Source organism: Ranitomeya imitator, chromosome 4 (genome assembly GCF_032444005.1).
Source record: "Ranitomeya imitator isolate aRanImi1 chromosome 4, aRanImi1.pri, whole genome shotgun sequence".
Taxonomy (NCBI): Eukaryota; Metazoa; Chordata; class Amphibia; order Anura; family Dendrobatidae; genus Ranitomeya; species Ranitomeya imitator.
This window is the reverse complement of record NC_091285.1, coordinates 519,612,136-519,631,250: the sequence shown is the minus strand read 5'-3', so window position 1 is coordinate 519,631,250 and position 19,115 is coordinate 519,612,136. Positions and strand designations below refer to the sequence as shown.

General features: G+C 42.3%; 1 protein-coding gene across 3 annotated transcripts in view; it reads right to left on the bottom strand.

Moving 5' to 3' along the window:
• Positions 1-11,905, bottom strand: part of STARD5 (StAR related lipid transfer domain containing 5) — a 172,367-nt gene extending 160,462 nt beyond the window's left edge. The window contains exons 1-3 of one of the 3 annotated variants that reach the window (XM_069766109.1): positions 11,788-11,905; positions 4,877-4,979; positions 3,778-3,921 (exon numbers count right to left, since the gene is read on the bottom strand). In XM_069766109.1, the coding sequence (XP_069622210.1) occupies positions 3,778-3,921; positions 4,877-4,979; positions 11,788-11,870 (330 nt within the window). In that variant the 5' untranslated portion in view covers positions 11,871-11,905. The remainder of the gene's footprint in view (positions 1-3,777; positions 3,922-4,876; positions 4,980-11,787) is intronic. The other 2 variants (XM_069766111.1, XM_069766110.1) reach the window with 2 other exon arrangements.
• Between the last annotated feature and the right edge of the window lie 7,210 nt (positions 11,906-19,115).

The window sequence follows — 19,115 nt, the reverse complement described above, 5'->3', positions numbered from 1 at the left end:
ATTAGCATCATTTTATAAACAACTTATTGAAGGAATTTAGGAAGTTAGAAGGGTTAAAAGTTTAGCAGCAATGTCTAATATTTCTAACAAAATTTACAAACCACATCACATTTGAAGAGACTTTGAGGGGTCTATATGACAGAAAATACCCAAAAGTGACACCATTTTAAAAACTATATCCCTCAAAGGGCTCAAAACCACATTCAAGAAGTTTATTAACCTTTCAAGGGCTTCACCGGAATTAAAAGGAATCTGTCAGCCCATTTGGGCATTTTTAGCTAACATTATGGGCATGCAGGTTGTGTGAAGCTCAAACTAGTCATACCTGAATAGGAGGCCCTTGATGATGCCTTGTAAAGTAAAAATCATCGTTTTCATTTTAATCTTCTAGGCTATGGTAGGTATGCTACCTGGAAAATAAGACAGCCTCCTCTCTCATTACGCTGGACTTCTAATCCTCCTTCTTCCCTGCTTGCCTTTGATGTCAGGGGCACAGCCAGAAATCCTGCGCATTCTGCCTGCCATCTCTCCTGTGCACCGTTTCATCCTTTTCACGGCAGTGACTTCAATTTTCTCGAGCACAGGCGCCGGAGAGTCACGGTCACTTCAAGTCCAGTGCTCTCTGGCACTCAGAAAAGTTCCAAGTCGGGTGTGCAACTTTTCAGCTGCCAGCTACACACTGACAGGAGCATCACCGCTCCCGCAGTGTATAGCGCTGAGCTTCCTTGAGAGAGGTCACAGGAGTTCATCAGCTGATGAGCTCGAGTGATCTCACTTGCGGTACTTCCGCTGTGCGAGAACTTTCTCATGCAGCAGTGGTGCTGTAAGTGATATCACCGGAGCTCATCAGCTGATGAACTCGCGTGACCTCTCTCAAGAAAGCTCAGCGCTATACACAGCACAAAAAAAACAAGTTTTTGCTGACAAGAGATGCAGAAACCTTGCAGAATTTTCTGCAAGCAAATACTCAACATGTGCACATACCTGAAATGTGATTTAAGCACCCTGGGGTTCAAAGGGAGAGGGGCATTTAAATTTGAAAGCGCAGAATGATTTCTTTTGTGAGGAGCCATTTTGATTTTCAAAAGCCTTTGCACTACCAGTAACATGACAGCCAACTATATATTTCCATTGATAGATGATGAACCTGAGTGGGGACTTGCATTTTATGTGGATTGAGTTAAAGCTCTTGTTGAAAACATTTTACATGATTTGGATCATGGTTATCCTGTGCTCTATGATGAGCACTTACGTTGGGGTTTCCATCTAATTCTCCAAATGATGTGATTCAGAAGAAGCCCCAGTGGGATCCATTCACTATAATGAGGCAGCAGAGTTACCCTGAACTGCGTCTGGCCTCTGTTCAGTGGTGTCATTCTTTTCAGAAGTGCACAAAACTGTGGTCGACTGCGCTTTTATGCATGCTTAAAACAATGTATGTTTTTCCCGTGCTTGTGGGGTTTCCTCCGGGTACTCCGGTTTCCTCCCACATTCCAAAGACACAGCAATAGGGAATTTAGATTGTGAGCCCCATCAGGGACAGTGATGATAATGTGTGCAAACTGTAAAGCGCTGCGGAATATGTTAGCGCTATATAAAAATAAAGATTATTATTATAACAATGGACACTGCTGAATCAGAGGCCAAAGTGACTCCATCTGCCTCATTATTGGGAATCTTCCATCAGGGGTTCCGTCTGAATCACATGTTTCAGAGAATTATACAAGGAAACCCCGATGTAAACGCTCAGTGTAGAGCACAGGATAAATGTGAGTCGAGCCTTACTGCGATCTTTGGAATGCAGAATGAACAAATCAAAAGCAGGTGAAGAATTGGTTTATTTATTTTTTACGCTGTTTCTCGTGTGGTATAAGTGATTAGATGGATTTATTCTTCCGGTCGGTGCGATTACTGCGATAACAGATTTATATCGAGTTTTTGTTTGGCTGCTGTCACAAAAATGCTTTCTTTTTTACAAAAAAAAAAAAAAAAAAACAAGATTTTGCATTGACATATTTTCAGAGCAATAGTCTTTCTATATTTCTTCTGACAGAATCATGTGAGGGCTTGTTTTTTGCGGGACAAGTTGATGTTTTTATTGGTACAATTATCTGATTATCTGGCACGTAAAAATTTGTGATCGCTTTCTATTCTGATTTTTGGGAGGCAGAATGAACAAAAACCCGAAATTCAGGGTTTCTTTTTTTATGAAGTCGTTCACCATGTGGTAATAGTGACAAGGCAGCTTTAGTTTTGGCTCAGTACAATTACAGAGAACAAATTTAGATAATCGTTTTTTTGTATGTTTTGGCGCATTTACACAATAAAAACTATTTTATATAAAATAAAGAATTATTTTGAGAGCTATATCTTTTTTATTTTTTCACTGATGGAGCTCTACGGCAGCTTGTTTTTTTGAGGGACAAGATGACATTTTCAGGGATATTATTTTTATTTCCATTCGACTTTTTGATTGTGTTTAAGTCCACTTTTTGTTATATGGTATGATGAAAAAGAATATTTTTTGCCACGTTTTTTATTAATTGCTTTTTTTGGATGGTCACTGAAAGGGTTAACTAATGTGACTTATAGGTTGGGTTGTTCAAAATATGTGTACTTGTTTTATTTATTTTTGCTTTTACATAAATATATCTATTTATTAATTTTTTTTTATTTATTGTATGATATCTGGGCAGCACGGTGGCGCAGTGGTTAGCACAGCAGCCTTGCAGCGCTGGGGTCCTGGGTTCTAATCCCACCCAGGACAACATCTGCAAAGAGTTTGTATGTTCTCTCCGTGTTTGCGTGGGTTTCCTCCGGGCACTCCGGTTTCCTCCCACATTCCAAAGACATACTGATAGGAATTTTAGATTGTGAGCCCAATCGGGGACAGTGATGATAATGTGTGCAAACTGTAAAGCGCTGCGGAATATGTTAGCGCTATATAAAAATAAAGATTATTATTATTATTATTATTATAATATTCATTTTTTTATATTTTTTTTCCATTTTTTACACTTTTTAACTTACTTAGATTTTACTGCATCAAGGGGACTTTAATTTTTTTCCTTTGCTTGCTCATATAATGCATTTCAATGCTCCTGTTGCTGGCTGACCTGGAAGCTGTTGTGATGACCTCGGGTTGCCATGACAACAATCGGCCCTCCCCCAAAAGATGTGATCGATATCGATCATTGTATTTAGAGGGCTAAACAGCTGGAGGCGGTGCGCATACCGCTCCTAGCTGTGAAACCTGGGGGTTGGCTATCAGGTAAGCAGGGCAGCACGGTGGCTCAGTTGATAGCACTGCAGCCTTGCAGCGCTGGGGTCCTGGGTTCAAACCCCACCAATGACAACATCTGCAAAGAGTTTGTATGTTCTCTCCGTGTTTGTGTGGGTTTCCTCCGGGTACTCCGGTTTCCTCCCACACTTCAAAGACATACTGAGAGGGAATTTAGATTGTGAGCCCCAAAGGGGACAGCGATGATAATGTGTGCAACCTGTAAAAGTGCTGCGGAATATGTTAGCGCTATATAAAAATAAAGATTATTATTTATTATTAAGCAGAGCTACCAGTGGCGATCGAGAGGTCACAGGTACTGTTCCGCGCACGATCGCCATGACGTACCTATACGTCAAAGACCGGGAACCACTAACCACAAAATGTGCCAATTAAGGCACATTTTGAGCAGTAAACTGGTCGCATTTCGGTCTGCCTTGAATTATTAAAAAAATGTAGATAATAAATAACAGATTTCTTGGTTTAGTCAGTCTTACCTGCATGCCTGAATACCTGGAGCCACAGTAAATCATTTGTATAACATGCTTCTTTTTTGGAATGGCATGATTCTTTGAAAAACTCTTAGTACCCTCTTCATCTTCTTCCTCTAATGTCTTTTCAATTGGATTTTTTTGATCTCTCTAAAAGAAGAAATAAAAGGATAATCCTTCAATAAAAGAAATGAAGGTGTGCTGCGCTGCTGGTGAAGAATTCACAGTATGCAAATGTATAGGGATCAGCTGCTGTATACTCCCAATGCGATTCTAAGTCGAAAAAAAAATGCCCTATGTGTGCTTGGTTAATCCCAAGTTTACAATAAAAGGGCAATAACATTTCATAATGCCACAAAGCAAAACAGATCCATGTGTATGTGGTTCTTGCCAGCACTATCTGCATAGTATTACCCATATGTACACTCCACGTGGAGACCAAAATAGTTGTCAATGTGACCTAGAATTTGCACATGGAGGCAGGACCTTTCGGTTGATACACAATATTTCTTTAAGAACAAAAAAGCTCCATAGACCCTCTATTTGGTGTATCCAAACCTCCATACACGAGTCGGGAGAGCAGAGACCAGTCCATGCATTGCACTCTGTGATTGCTCCCAGATCCACGGCCGTCTTCATGAGCCCTAACAAAATCCGGCAGGCCCACTGAAGCGATGAGAAATTTATAGAGTGAATATAAGCGAGCTGTCATTTTAATGCATCCCCTGCTTTCTCTCATTTTTAAAAAATATTTGAAACGCTCTTCAATTAAATTAATTTATTTTTATTAATTTATTAATGTAGATTTGACTACTGAAATTTTCATTTGGTTAGCAGCCGATGTCCTATTTTTACTCTGGACTCTTGTACATAAAAAAAAAAATTACTATTTTTCACAATCTTAGGAGTGACAACCTTCTGCAGCTGATCATCAATTTTTAATGTGATTTTATGCAACATAACATTCTGACCACTAATATAAGTGTGAGGGCCTTTTTACTTCATTGAATGAGCCAAAGTCGCAGTGATCAGAATGTTATGACATATCCTAGTGATATGCCATCATTTATGATAGTAATATACCTCTAAAAGGCCATGTCAGTACCTGGTATGGAATTGTGACTGTCAGGCTCGAAAATCGTAGAAAGTGGTTTAAGCAAATATTCCTTGAGTGCCGACTCAGCAGTATTATACTCCTCATTTTCTTCCTAATTAAATGTGAGAATTATAAGGTCTCAGTTAAACTTTTCATAAAATTTGTTAAGAATAAAAAGTATAATAGCTAAATAGAGTTATTCATGGACCCCTGGCTCACGCAGTGCTTCATGGTCTAGAACAGTGTTCCCCAACTCCAGTCCTCAAGAGCCACCAACAGGTCATGTTTTCAGGATTTCCTTAGTATTGCACAGGTGATAATTCCGTCACCAGCACAGGCAATAATTCCATCACCAGTGAAATACTAAGGAAATCCTGAAAACATGATATGTTGGTGGCTTTGAGGACCAAAGTTGGGGAACACTGGTCTAGAATAAAGATCTGGGCATAGTTCACACAGCACAATAAAAAGGAGACAACATGAAGAATCTAGAGCACTTGTGCTTTGGTAATTGTCTGATTTATATATAACTAGATGGCAGCCCGATTCTAAAGAATCGGGAGTCTAGAATCCATATATACTTTATTTATTCAAATGTAAGAATAATACAATTAATAAATAATAGTAAGAAAGAACAAAAATAACATGCAGTATATGGAGAAAACACCAAACAAAAGTTCAAAATTGGTGTGAAAATGTCACTGAACCACTTCACAACTAAATATATATAGTTTTGGTAAATGGTATTATCATTTTTTTGACGAAATTCGGCAGGAGCTTGAAGAGCAACGTCACTGGGCCCGCCTCCACGCAGTAGAAACTTGCTGTGAGGTAAAAATTCAAAAATCACACCAAAATGGCGGGCGGAGTGTGTCACAGTACGGCACGTTTCTGATTGGTCGCTCGCAGCAGGCGGCAACCAATCAGACACTGGACACTGTTGACGTCACTTATCTCCGAACATTAGCTCCGGACATTAGCTCCGGACATTAGCTCCGGACATTATCTCTGGACATTAGCTCCGGACATTAGCTCCGGACAAAGCCACGGAAGTTGGCACAAATTACAGGAAGTAGTATTCTAGGCAATTAATCTCCGGACATTAGCTCCGGACATTAGCTCCGGACATTAGCTCCGGACAAAGCCACGGAAGTTGGCACAAATTGCAGGAAGTAGTATTCTAGGCAATTAATCTCCGGACATTAGCTCCGGACATTAGCTCCGGACATTAGCTCCGGACAAAGCCACGGAAGTTGGCACAAATTGCAGGAAGTAGTATTCTAGGCAATTATATATTAGATAGAGAGCCTCCTTAAGACATAGGCTCACATATACTGTATACCAGGGGTGTCAAACTGCATTCCTCGAGGGCCGCAAACCATGCGTGTTTTCAAGATTTCCTTAGCTTTGCACAAGGTGCTGTAATCATTATTTGTGTAGGTGATTAAATTATCACCTGTGCAGTACAAGGAAATCCTGAAAACATGACCTGTTTGCAGCCCTTGAGGAATGCAGTTTGATACCCCTGCTGTATACTATAATGGTGATCTCATGAAGCTAATGCCTGGCCATAGGTATTTAGGGCAAGCAGACACCATCTATCACATGATGGACACCAGAAGATTCTGATATGCCCCATTGACAATATTTGTGTCGGCTATTTTACCAAATGAAACAGTTCAACATGCTGTGCTATCTTGCCTGGTAAATGTGAACATAGCTTCATCTGAACGGGGCTTCCTGAAATTAATGCAAAAATATCACATCCAGATAGATGGAAAGAATTTGTCAGACATTATGGTAACAAATCTGCTCTGTGTGACCATGTGACTATAAGGCTATGTGCACACGTCAGGAATCTTTGCAGAAATTTCCTGACCCAAACCAGACTTTTTCTGCAGGAAATCCGCATGCGTTTTTTGCACGTTTTTTGGGGGGATTTTTCGTGTTTTTTTCCAGAGCTTCCCCAATGCAATATATAGCGGCAAAAACGCAAAAAAATCCACAAAATTAATGAACATGCTGCGTTTTTTTACCGCATTCCTTTTTTTTCGCAGAAAAAAGGCAACGTGCACAAAAATTGCAGATTGCATTCTATTAATAGGATGCTTAGTGGATGCGTTTTTTTCGCGTTTTTATAGCAAAAAAAAAAAACCGCGTGCACACAGCCTAAGGAATAGCTACAGTTATGCTCAAAAGTTTACATACCCAGGTAGAATTTTTGCTTTCTTGGCCTTTTTCCAGAGAATATGAATGATGACACCAAAACCATTTATTGTCAAACTACTGTGTTTTCTCTTTTTAAATAATAATGACAACCCAAAAACATCCAAATCACCCTGATCAAAAGTTCACATACCCCATCTCTAAAATCAATGACAGCTTAAAGGGACACTGTCACCTGGATTTGGAGGGAACAATCTTCAACCATGGAGGCGGGGTTTTTGATTCACCCTTTCCTTACCCGCTGGCTGCATGCTGGCTGCAATATTGGATTGAAGTTCATTCTCTGTCCTCCATAGTACACGCCTGCGCAAGGCAAGATTGCCTTGTGCAGGCATGTACTACGAAGGACAGAAAATGAACTTCAATCCAATATTGCAGCCAGCATGCAGCCAGCGGGTAAGGAAAGGGTGAATCAAAAACCCCAAAACCCCGCCTCCATGGCTGAAGATTGTTCCCTCCAAATCCAGGTGACAGTGTCCCTTTAACGTCTTTTGTGATAGTTGTGGATGAGGTTATTTATTTTCTCAGATGGTAAAGCTGCCCTCTCTTCTTGGCAAAATGCCTCCAGTTCCTGTAAATTCCTGGTCTGTCTAGCATGAACTGTTAGCAAGGCCGTAAAAAGACATTTGTCCATCCAGTTCAGCCTATATTCCGTCAGAATACATCCCCAGATCTACGTCCTTCTAAAGAACCTAATAACTGTAAGATACAATATTGTTACACTCCAGGAAGACATCCAGGCCTCTCTTGAACCCCCTTGACTGAGTTTGCAATCACCACCTCCTCAGGCAAGGAATTCCAGATTCTCACTGCCCTAACAGTAAAGAATCCTCTTCTATGTTGGTGGAAAAACCTTCTCTCCTCCAGACGCAAAGAATGCCCCCCCTTGTGACCTCCACCTTCCTTGGTATAAACAGATTTTCGGAGAGATATTTGTATTGTCCCCTTATATACGTATACATGGTTATTAGATCGCCCCTCAGTCGTCTTTTTTCTAGACTAAATAATCGTAATTTTGCTAATCTCTCTGAGTATTGTAGTTCCCCCATTCCCTTTTATTAATTTTGTTGCCCTCCTTTGTACTCGCTCTAGTTCCATTATATTCTTCCTGAGCATCAGTGCCCAAAACTGTACACAGTACTCCATGTGCGGTCTAACTAGGGATTTGTACAGAGGCAGTATAATGCTCTCATCATGTGTATCCAGACCTCTTTTAATGCACCCCATGATCCTGTTTGCCTTGGCAGCCGCAGGTAAGTTTAGTCCTTCTCCCTGTCAGATTTACCCAGTGGTTTCCCGTTCAGTGTGTAATGGTGATATTAATTCCTTCTTCCCATGTGTATAACCTTACATTTATTTATTCCATCTTCCCATGTGTATAACCTTACATTTATCCTTGTTAAACTACATCTGCCACCTTTTGGCCCAAGTTTCCAACTTGTCCAGATCCATCTGAAGCAGAATACAAAACCACGGTCAGGTAGACCAACAAAAATGTCGTCCACAACTGCCAGGAAAATAGTTTCGGATGCGAATAAAATCCCACAAATAACATCAGCTGAGATACAGATCTCTCTGAAAACTAGAGGTGTGGCTGTTTCAAGATGCACAATGAGGTCTGGAGACTGAGATGGCCACTCCAGAACCTTCACTTTGTTCTTCTGAAGGCAATGACAGGTTGACTTGGCCTTGTGTTTTGGATCGTTGTCATGTTGGAATGTACAAGTACGTCCCATGCGCAGCTTCAGGGCTGATGAGTGAAAATTTGCCACCAGTATTTGCTGATAACGTGCTGCATTCATCTTTCCTTCAACATTGACCAAGCTTCCTGTGCCTTTGTAACTCACACATCCCCAATGCATCAGAAATCCACCTCCATGCTTTACAGTAGGAATGGTGTTCCTTTGGTGTTGACCTCTCTCCAAATGTAACATTTATGGTTGTGGATAAAAAGTTAAATTTTAGTCTCATCACTTCAAATTACCTTGTTCCAGAAGTTTTGAGGCTTGTCTTTGTGCTGTTTTGCACATTGTAGGCGAGATACTTTGTAGCATTTGCGCAGTAATGGCTTTCTTCTGGCGACTCGCCCATGCAGCCCATTTTATTTCAAGTGCCTCCTTATTGTGCATCTTGAAACAGCCACACCGCTAGTTTTCCTGTAATTTCAGCTCTGGTTATTTGTGGGTTTTTCTTCGCATCCTGCCCTGAACAATTTTCCTGGCAGTTGTCGATGACATTTTTGTTGGTCTACCTGACTGTGGTTTTGTTTTTACAGAGCCCCTGATTTTCCATTTGTTAATTACAGTTTGAACGCTGCTGATTGGCATTATCAAGTCCTTGGATATCTTTTTGTATCCCTTTCCTGTTTTATACAATTCAACTACCTTTTCCCGTAGATCCATTGACAATTCTTTTGCTTTCCCCATGACTCACAATCCAGAAATGTCAGTGGCTGGATGAAAGATGCAAGAGACTGTCTGGATCCCAGAAACTCACTCAGCTTTTATGCACATACACACTGATTACAAGCAAACAGGTCACAGGTGAAGATGTTACCTTTAGTAGCCATCCAAACCCATTTGTGTCAACTTCTGTGCATGTTATCAGGCGAAAATCACCAGGATTTGTGAACTTTTGATCAGGGTCATTTAGTAGTTTGACAATAAATGGCTTCACCCAACCAATAACCGTGAGTGGAGAAAAAGTTTTGATGTCATCATTCATATTCTCTGGAAAAAGGACAAGAAAGCAAAAATTCTGCCGGGGTATGTAAACTTTTGAGCACAACTGTATGTCCAGAGGACAAGTTATTGATGGCTGGGGGTCTGACCTATAGAAGTGTAAATGATAGTACTGGCTCTTGAATATAAGAGATGCGCCTTCTCCACCTGCGCTCTATTCTTTGTCTATGGGTCTGCTGGAAATAGCGCTGTATTCATCTTTCTGTTGCAGTGCCATAGACAATAAATGGAGTGAAGTCGAGCATGTTAGTTTCAGTGAGGCCATGCACTCTATCTGTCTTGGGTTCCCAGAAGCTGGACCCCCAGCGATCAGTAAGCTATTCAGTTGTCAGATAGATAGGCAATAACTTTAAATTCTGGGAATGTAAAACCCATTTAAAGGGAATGTAAAGTGCTGCGAACATGTTGGTGATATAGAAATAAAATAGGCAATAATTTGCTGATTGCACGATGTCTGAGCTTTGGGATCCAGAGACTATTATTATTATTATTTATTTATATAGCACCATTAATTCCATGGTGCTGTACATGAGAAAGGGGTTACATACAGGGTTATAGATATCGATTACAGTAAACAAGTTTACAGTGACAGACTGGTGCAGAGGGGAGAGGACCCTGTCCTTGCGGACTTACATTCTACGGGTTCTGACTGAGACTGAGGTTCTGTAGCCCCATACCGAATATAGCAAAGATGCACATACTCAACCTTAACTCCATTCATTGTCTATGGGACTGATGGAAATAGCTGAGCTCTGTACTCAGCAGTCGCATAGACAATGTGTGGAGCAAAAGTAGGCATGTGCATTCAAGACTGGGCTGTATATATCTTGGTTCCAGAGCCTTGATCTCAAGAATGCTGGGGGTCCCATCAGTTGGACCTGTAGGAATCAACAAGGTATTCCCTATCCTTTGAATAGGGGATCTAACCAGTGTTAGTGCAGTACAACATCTGCGGACTCAGACGTTGGAGAAGATGGAGATATTACATTCTCCGTCTTCTCCACACCTGTGATACGATTCTTGCAAGTGAGAGACCTGGATCACACACAGATGACACTGGGACAGTCTGAGCCCGAGTGTCATGAGTATAATGGGCCCGATTCTGTAGCATAAGAATCATCGCTCGTGTGGCCCCGGCCTGGCAGGTGACATGTTAGTGTAAGGGTCCCTGCAGTTAAGCGAACGGGTTTCATCCAGAAAACTCAAGACGTTTTTTTTTCTAATTTTCCTCAGCCTGTCCACTTCTTACGTCCATGCGTGATCCGTTTTCATACATCCACACTAAACATGCCCATGATCAGTGTCCTGGGTTTATAATAGAAACACATCAGTACAAATCGGATGCCAGAAAGAGGGTCTGTGTGCGATCCGGTCATATTCTGGCATCCATAGGCCATATGCACACGCTGCGGATTACTCTGCAGATTTTTCCGGACTGATTTTGGTAAATCCGCACTGCAGATTTCCTGCGGAATTTCCGTGGTTTTTGTGCGGATTCCTATTATGGAGCAGGTGTAAACCGCTGCGGAATCTGCGCAAAGAACTGACATGCTGCGATATAAACAATGCTACGTTTCTACGCGTTTTTTTCCGCAGCATGGGCACTGCGGATTTTGTTTTCCATAGGTTTACATGGTACTGTAAACTCAGGAAAAACTGCTGCGGATCTGAGCGGCCAATCCAATGCGGATCCGCAGCGTGCGCACATAGCCTTAGACTTGAATGTGCGAGTCTCATCCCAGGCTCGGGGGAAAGGAGAGCTTGCTGCGATTTCTTTCTGACAGGCAGTGGGACTGAAATATCACAGCCTATAGAACAACATGGGTCAGTGTGATGTCTGTGACAGAGCAGCACATGTGGACATCTATGCATATGCTGCAGAAATGATTTTCAGTATTAGGACATGCTGTGACCTGTAGTGCTATGCCAACTGGAAGATAATGGGAACATTACCTTGTACTTAAGAGACTGCAAATAATAAATAACCTCCGCAGGTCTGCACTGCTGCATGTGCAGGAAGAGAGAGGACCTTGCATGATGTCATGGCCACGTGATCAGTCACATGGGTGGGAGGAGTCAGCTAGTTGCATCTTATAATGTTTGTCAGTGGGAGGACTGAATGGATGTGACCCTGTTGTGTGCAGAAGAAGCATGGTGCGGTGCTGTACCAGAGCTCAGGACACATGTGTCCATATGAGTGATGTCTGTGTAAGGCCACGTTCACACGTTCAGTATTTGGTCAGAATTTTACCTCAGTATCTGTAAGCCAAAACCAGGAGTGGGTGATAAATGCAGAAGTGGTGACGTGTTTCTATTATACTTTTCCTCTGATTGTTCGCTCCTAGTTTTGGCTTACAAATACTGAGGTAAAAAACTCACCAAATACTGAACGTGTGACCGTGGCCAAAGTACGAGCGTATAACTTGTACAGCACACTGACTCATGTTATCCAATATGGCTGTTCACCTGAACAATGCTTCTTGCCCAACTGTGAGAGGAGTCACTACATGCACTACTTTCTTCAAAGCCTCAGTGAGGCGCCCGTGCTAGTCTACGGGGGAGTTAAAAAAAATGGGACAACACATGGAACCTCCGAGTGTCACTCACTTTTTACAGATAGATTTCATTTATGAACCTAGAAATCTGTATGTGATCATGAGCGTTTATTCATGTAGATGTATGAAAACGAATCACACAAGGACGTCACACGGATGAAAATTAGAAAAGAAATCCAAGCTTCATTGAAAAATCTGACATGTCACTTATGTGGTAATAAATAACCAGATAACAAATGGATAATCGAGCAGTATTGAAAATTATATGTTCAAGTTTATTACATAGAATACAAGATATAAAAAGGCAAAAAATACCATTTAAATTTCAAAAGGCGGCAACACCATAGTGCCAGGTCCAGTAACGTTGGTGCACAAGTCTATAACTGTTTTTTTCAGAGTCAAATAGTATATATGAAAAGGAGCATAGAAATAAGAAAATTGTGTATCAAATTATATAAAGTGCATAGTGCATTCATTTATACATGGTCAGCAGACCTACAAAGCATATTTGAAGTTATACAAATATAAGTTAATCAATGCTCCCATACAAAGAATAACTACTAGCCAAATATCAATCCACAGTGGGTGGCAAAAGACCATAACCTGTAAAAACTGAAGTGGCTAATTGAAAATAAGGAGACACAATGAGACCAACCTGTACTGGGACTCTGAAATGCTGCTTCCTTTTTTTCTTTTAAACTTCTATTTATTAAGAGTTTTAACACAGGTAGAACACAAAATATCCATGTAGAAATATAATAAAGATTAATACATAAAACGATTAAGATATTATTATTATTTATTTATATAGCACCATTAATTCCATGGTGCTGTACATGATAAAGGGGTTATATGCAGAGTTATAGATATCGTTTACAGTAAACAAATTTACAATGACAGACTGGTACAGAGGGGAGAGGACCCTGTCCTTGCGGACTTACATTCTACGGGACAATAGGGAAGAGACAGAAGGTCGGGGTGCGGCAGCTCTAGTGGTGGTGAGGCGGCAGCTCTGGTGGTAGTGAGGTGGCAGCTCTGGTTGTGGTGAGGCGGCAGCTCTAGTGGTGGTGAGGCGCAAACTCTGGTGGTGGCGAGGTGGCAGCTCTGGTGGTGGTGAGGGGGCAGCTCTGGTGGTGGTGAGGCGGCAGCTCGGGTGGTGAGTCGGCAGAATGGTTATTGCAGGCTGTAGGCTTTCCTGAAGAGATGAGTTTTCAGGTATCATCTGAAGGATCCAATGGTGGTGGATAATCGGACGTGTTGAGGCATGGAATTTCAGAGGATGGGGGATATTCGGGAGAAATCTTGGAGGCGGTTGTGTGAGGAACGAATAAATGTAGAGGAGAGAAGGTAGGAGGTCTTGGGAGGATCGAAGATTACGTGAGGGAAGATATTGGGAGATTAGTTCACAGATATAGGGAGGGGACATGTTGTGGATGGCTTTGTAGATCAGTGTTAGTAGTTTGAACTGGGTTCGTTGGGGAATTGGGAGCCAGTGGAGGGATTTGCAGAGGGGAGAAACATGGGAGTAGCGAGGAGAAAGGTGGATTAGCAGGGCAGCAGAGTTGAGGACAGACTGAAGTGGTGCAAGAGAGTTAGCAGGGAGGCCACAGAGGAGTGTGTTGCAGTAATCGAGGCAGGAGATTATGAGGGCATGCAGAAGAGTTTTAGTAGATTGTGAGCTGAGGAAGGGACGGATTCTGGCAATATTTTTGAGTTGGAGGCGACAGGAGATGGCAAGAGTTTGGACGTGCAGTTTGAAGGACAGTGCAGAGTCGAGAGTTACCCCGAGGCAGTGGATTTCAGGTGCGGGAGAGCGTGATGCCATTTACCATAATAGACAGATCAGGTAGGGAGGATACACGAGATGGGGGAAAGATGGTGAGTTTGTGCAGCGCCCCAGAGACCTGGTCATTGCAGTATGACGCACTGCCACCAAGGGGAGTGATGGTACGTCTGATGGCACTAATGGAGTTCTCCTGACCAGGTATCACCAGAACACATTACACTTCACGCTCTAAGTCTAACCTCTATTGTTGGTAAAATATTTGAAGGGTTTCTGAGGGATGTTATTCTGGATTATCTCAATGAGAATAACTGTTTAACTCCATATCAGCATGGGTTTATGAGAAATCGCTCCTGTCAAACCAATCTAATCAGTTTTTATGAAGAGGTAAGCTATAGGCTGGACCACGGTGAGTCATTGGACGTGGTATATCTCGATTTTTCCAAAGCGTTTGATACCGTGCCGCACAAGAGTTTGGTACACAAAATGAGAATGCTTGGTCTGGGGAAAAATGTGTGTAAATGGGTTAGTAACTGGCTTAGTGGTAGAAAGCAGAGGGTGGTTATAAATGGTATAGTCTCTAACTGGGTCGCTGTGACCAGTGGGGTACCGCAGGGGTCAGTATTGGGACCTGTTCTCTTCAACATATTCATTAATGATCTGGTAGAAGGTTTACACAGTAAAATATCGATATTTGCAGATGATACAAAACTATGTAAAGCAGTTAATACAAGAGAAGATAGTATTCTGCTACAGATGGATCTGGATAAGTTGGAAACTTGGGCTGAAAGGTGGCAGATGAGGTTTAACAATGATAAATGTAAGGTTATACACATGGGAAGAAGGAATCAATATCACCATTACACACTGAATGGGAAACCACTGGGTAAATCTGACAGGGAGAAGGACTTGGGGATCCTAGTTAATGATAAACTTACCTGGAGCAGCCAGTGCCAGGCAGCAGCTGCCAAGGCAAACAGGATCATGGGGTGCATTAAAAGAGGTCTGGATACACATGATGAGAGCATTATACTGCCTCTGTACAAATTCCTAGTTAGACCGCACATGGAGTACTGTGTCCAGTTTTGGGCACCGGTGCTCAGGAAGGATTTTCGGCCTTACTAACTACAGTATGTTACTATGTTACTATGTTACTATGGTGGGAAGAGATGGGGTCAAGTGCACAGATGGTGAGGTGTGATTTGGAAAGGAGATGAGTAAGCTCTCCTTCAGTGATGTTGGAGAGAGAGGTTATTAGGGAAGGTCAGAGGTCTGGTATATGGAGTGGTTGGGGTGGTGGAACAGTAAAGGTTTGCCTTGTTTGGTCAATCTTGTTTTTTAAGTAGGTGGCAAAGTCCTCGGCACAGATGAGGGGAGTTGGAGGTTCCAGTGGTGGGCGGAGGAGATAGTTAAATGTGCTGAACAGTTGTTTTGGGTTGTAGGATAATGAAGATACATGGTTTGTGAAATAGATCTCTTTAGCACAGGTGAAGGCTAATTTGAAGGCAAGTGTAGCTTGTTTGAAAGCAGTGAAGTCGTCTGGCAGGCGTGTTTTCCTCCAACGCTGCTCCGTGACCCTGGATGCTTGTCGAAGTTTTTTAGTGAGATTGTTATGCCATGGTTACCTATTGATTTGTCACACTTTGCCATGCATGAGAGGGGTGCTGAGTCTATGGCTGATGTGAGGGTGAAGTTATAGAAAGCAGTGGTGCTGTGTGTGTCAAGGAGTGAAGATTTGGAGTACAGGGGTAGAAGAGAGTCTGAGAGTCCGTGAATGTCTAGGTGTGCGAGGTTTCTGCGAGGATGTGCTAATGACTGGACATGAGGTGTGGGTAAGGAGGACAAGGATGAGAAGGTGAGTAGATGGTGGTCAGATAGAGGGAAGGGAGAGGTTGTGAGATTAGATATGGAACAGAGGCGAGTGAAGATGAGGTCTAGTGTATGTCCATCTGTCTGGTTGGCTGTGGAGGACCACTGAGTAGGTCCTAAGGATAAAGTAAGGGCCAGTGGCTTGGAGGCTGCTGGCTGGCGGGTGTCAGTAGGGATACTAAAGTCACCTATTATGATGGTGGGGATGTCAGCAGAGAGAAAGTGAAGAACCCAGGTGGAGAATTGGTCAATGAAGGCAGTGGCTGAGCCCGGTGGTCAGTATATGACAACCATTTGGAGATTAGAGGGAGAGCAGATACGGACAGAGTGACCCTCGAAAGCAGGTATGATAAGGGAGGGTGGGGGTTGGATAGGGTTGAAGGAGCAGTTTTTAGAAAGATGGAAACCCACTCCTCCGCCATGTCTGTTGCCAGAGCCAGGAGTGTGGGTAAATTGGAGGCCACCATAACTCAGTGCAGCAGGGGAGGCCGTGTCATCGGGCATCAGCCAGGTCTCATTGAGGGCCAGGAAGGAAAGGTTGCGGGAAGAAAACAGATTGTGGATCACATGGAGCTTGTTGCAGACAGAGCGGGCATTCCAAAGTGCCCCAGAGAGAGGAAGCATTGGGGTGGGGGTCAATGGCACAGATTTTTAGTTTCTGATGAGGAGTTTGCGGTTAGCGAAGCAGAGTGAGGATTAATGGAGCAAGAATGGTGGGGGTAAATATGAGCATGGTTAAAGAGCTGGAGAAGAAAAGAAAGGCTAGTAGACTTAGAAGACAGTGATTAGTCTTACCGCCTGGCCGATTTCTGGACTATTTCTGGTATATTTCTGATGCTACACTTAAAAGATGTCACACTTCAAATGATGTCACATCTCACCGATGTCATATCTGACCAGCTACATTCAACTTAAGATATGGGATATGAAATGCTTCTTCCGATTCCAGAGACTTATTTCATGACACTTTTGTGGTAAATTTAAGTCTATAAAATATGCATTAATTTATGAAAGTAAATGCCGACCCCTGGGAGTGTCATGTATTTACAGTATCTGCTAGTTTTCCAGCTGCTCGCCCTTCATTCATAACTGGTGGGCACAGCTAACTACCTGCTGAAACAATATACGGACTCATACCCCTCATTCCCATAGGACCTTAACACTCAGGGGTAGATTGCTGTCTTATATCACTGGCTAGGATTGTGATTATTTGCTATCCAGTCCCTTCTCATCTATGTAGTCTAATCTGGTAGCCACAGCGTTCATTACCCTGCTCTCCCTCCTCTCAGATGGGCCTCTTAACATCTCAATGCTTCTCCTATAATGTCCTACTGATTGAATTCCACTTATCTCTGCTACAAGTCACTCCAAGAGCCAGTCAACACTGGAAAAGCTCAAGGAATATGCCTGCGAAGAACTATGGGAAAGTACTGGTACTCTGCACTCCTCCAAACTCTCTAGTTCTAAAAAATCAGAACATCCCTCGCCTGCCATAGGCAGTGCTGGTGATCTAGAAGCTGAACCGATAGGTCTCACACAATTGTTCGCTGCTTTAGATGCTCCCAAAAAAATCCCTTACCTGGAAAATTGTGTAGGTCTAGATGGATGTGAGCCTCATCTATACATGCTTAGAGACCAGGATTGGTGAACTCAGAGTCCGTGTCTCCTGTGGATGATCAACTACATCTGATTGCAAATAGGTACCTCAAGAAAAGTCGATACACAGCAACAAAAAGATGACTTGAAAAACCAACTTAAGATGCAATAAACTGCATTTTACTTGTCTTCCCTAATGTTCAGAAAGTCAACATCCAGAAGCATTTACAAAGCAATGGTTAAAGTCCTTCAGAGACTATCTTTTTTGGCCACTTTTCTAATTAAAAGGACACACTTTACCTGGAAAACCATCATCCCATTTTCTTTCTAGCCAGATTGTTAACTATAAAGATTGAGATGCAGCCCTACATGCTGCTAGACTATTGAGCACACTGACCGACAACAACATTCCTATCTCCATCTTCTCAGACATTTCTGTGTAACTGCAAAAAAAAAGAGCTAGCCTTACTGCCATGAAGAAAAATCTGAAAGAAAGAGGTATTGAATACTCCATGGTTTATTTGGCTTTGCATTATGCATTGCATTGCTTTATAAGGCTTTAGAAGAAACAACAGCCATATGCTTTCGACTGAGACATCAACCTACTTCTTCAAATCTCACCAGCTCCTTTCACTTCTTACTGTACTCCCACCCTTATGATATTTTCTCACCCCTCCAATCCCCATTTTTATTCCTCCAACTCTCACCTATCCCACATCCTTCCCTTCCATTTTTTTTTCTTTTCCCAATCTCCTCTACTTTTCTAGCAGCAGCACCAGCTCATCGAGCCAAGTTCAGGAACATACAGTTGTGCTAAAAAGTTTACATACCCTGGCAGAATTTTTGCTTTCTTGGCCTTTTTTCAGAGAAAAAACTTTTTCTCCACTCATGGTTAGTGGTTGATCAGGGTCATTTGGATGTTTTGGGTTGTCATTATTTAAAAATAGAAAACACCCTAATTTGACAATAAATGGCTTCATCCACCCACTAACCATGAGTGGAGAAAAACTTTTGTTGTTATCATTCATATTCTCTGAAAAAAGGCCAAGAAAGCAAAAATTCTGCCGAAGGCACTTTTATGCAATCATAAAAAGACGGACACTTCCAAATCACAGGTCCTATTTCCGGGGTCGGGAACTTTATTGGCTGAGAGAGCCATGAACGCCACATATTTTAAAATATAATTCTGTGAGAGCCATACAATATGTATATATGTAATAATTATCTTTCGCCGGATTTGAGGCTGCATACCAGTGCGGAAGCTGTGAGGAGATGCCGTTTGTAGGTATTGCTGTAGAGTAGATGAGACAAGGAGAGGAGTGTTGTCTTGGCCGGTGACAGGTGCTCAGTGCAGCTCAACCGGGCAGGCATGGATGTTCAGGTGCTGCGGTCGAGTCCTGTGGTAGGATGATGACTGGGGATTGCAGGACCTGCGTGACGTCAGTGGTCATGTGTAGCTCACGTGACTGCTGCAGGTA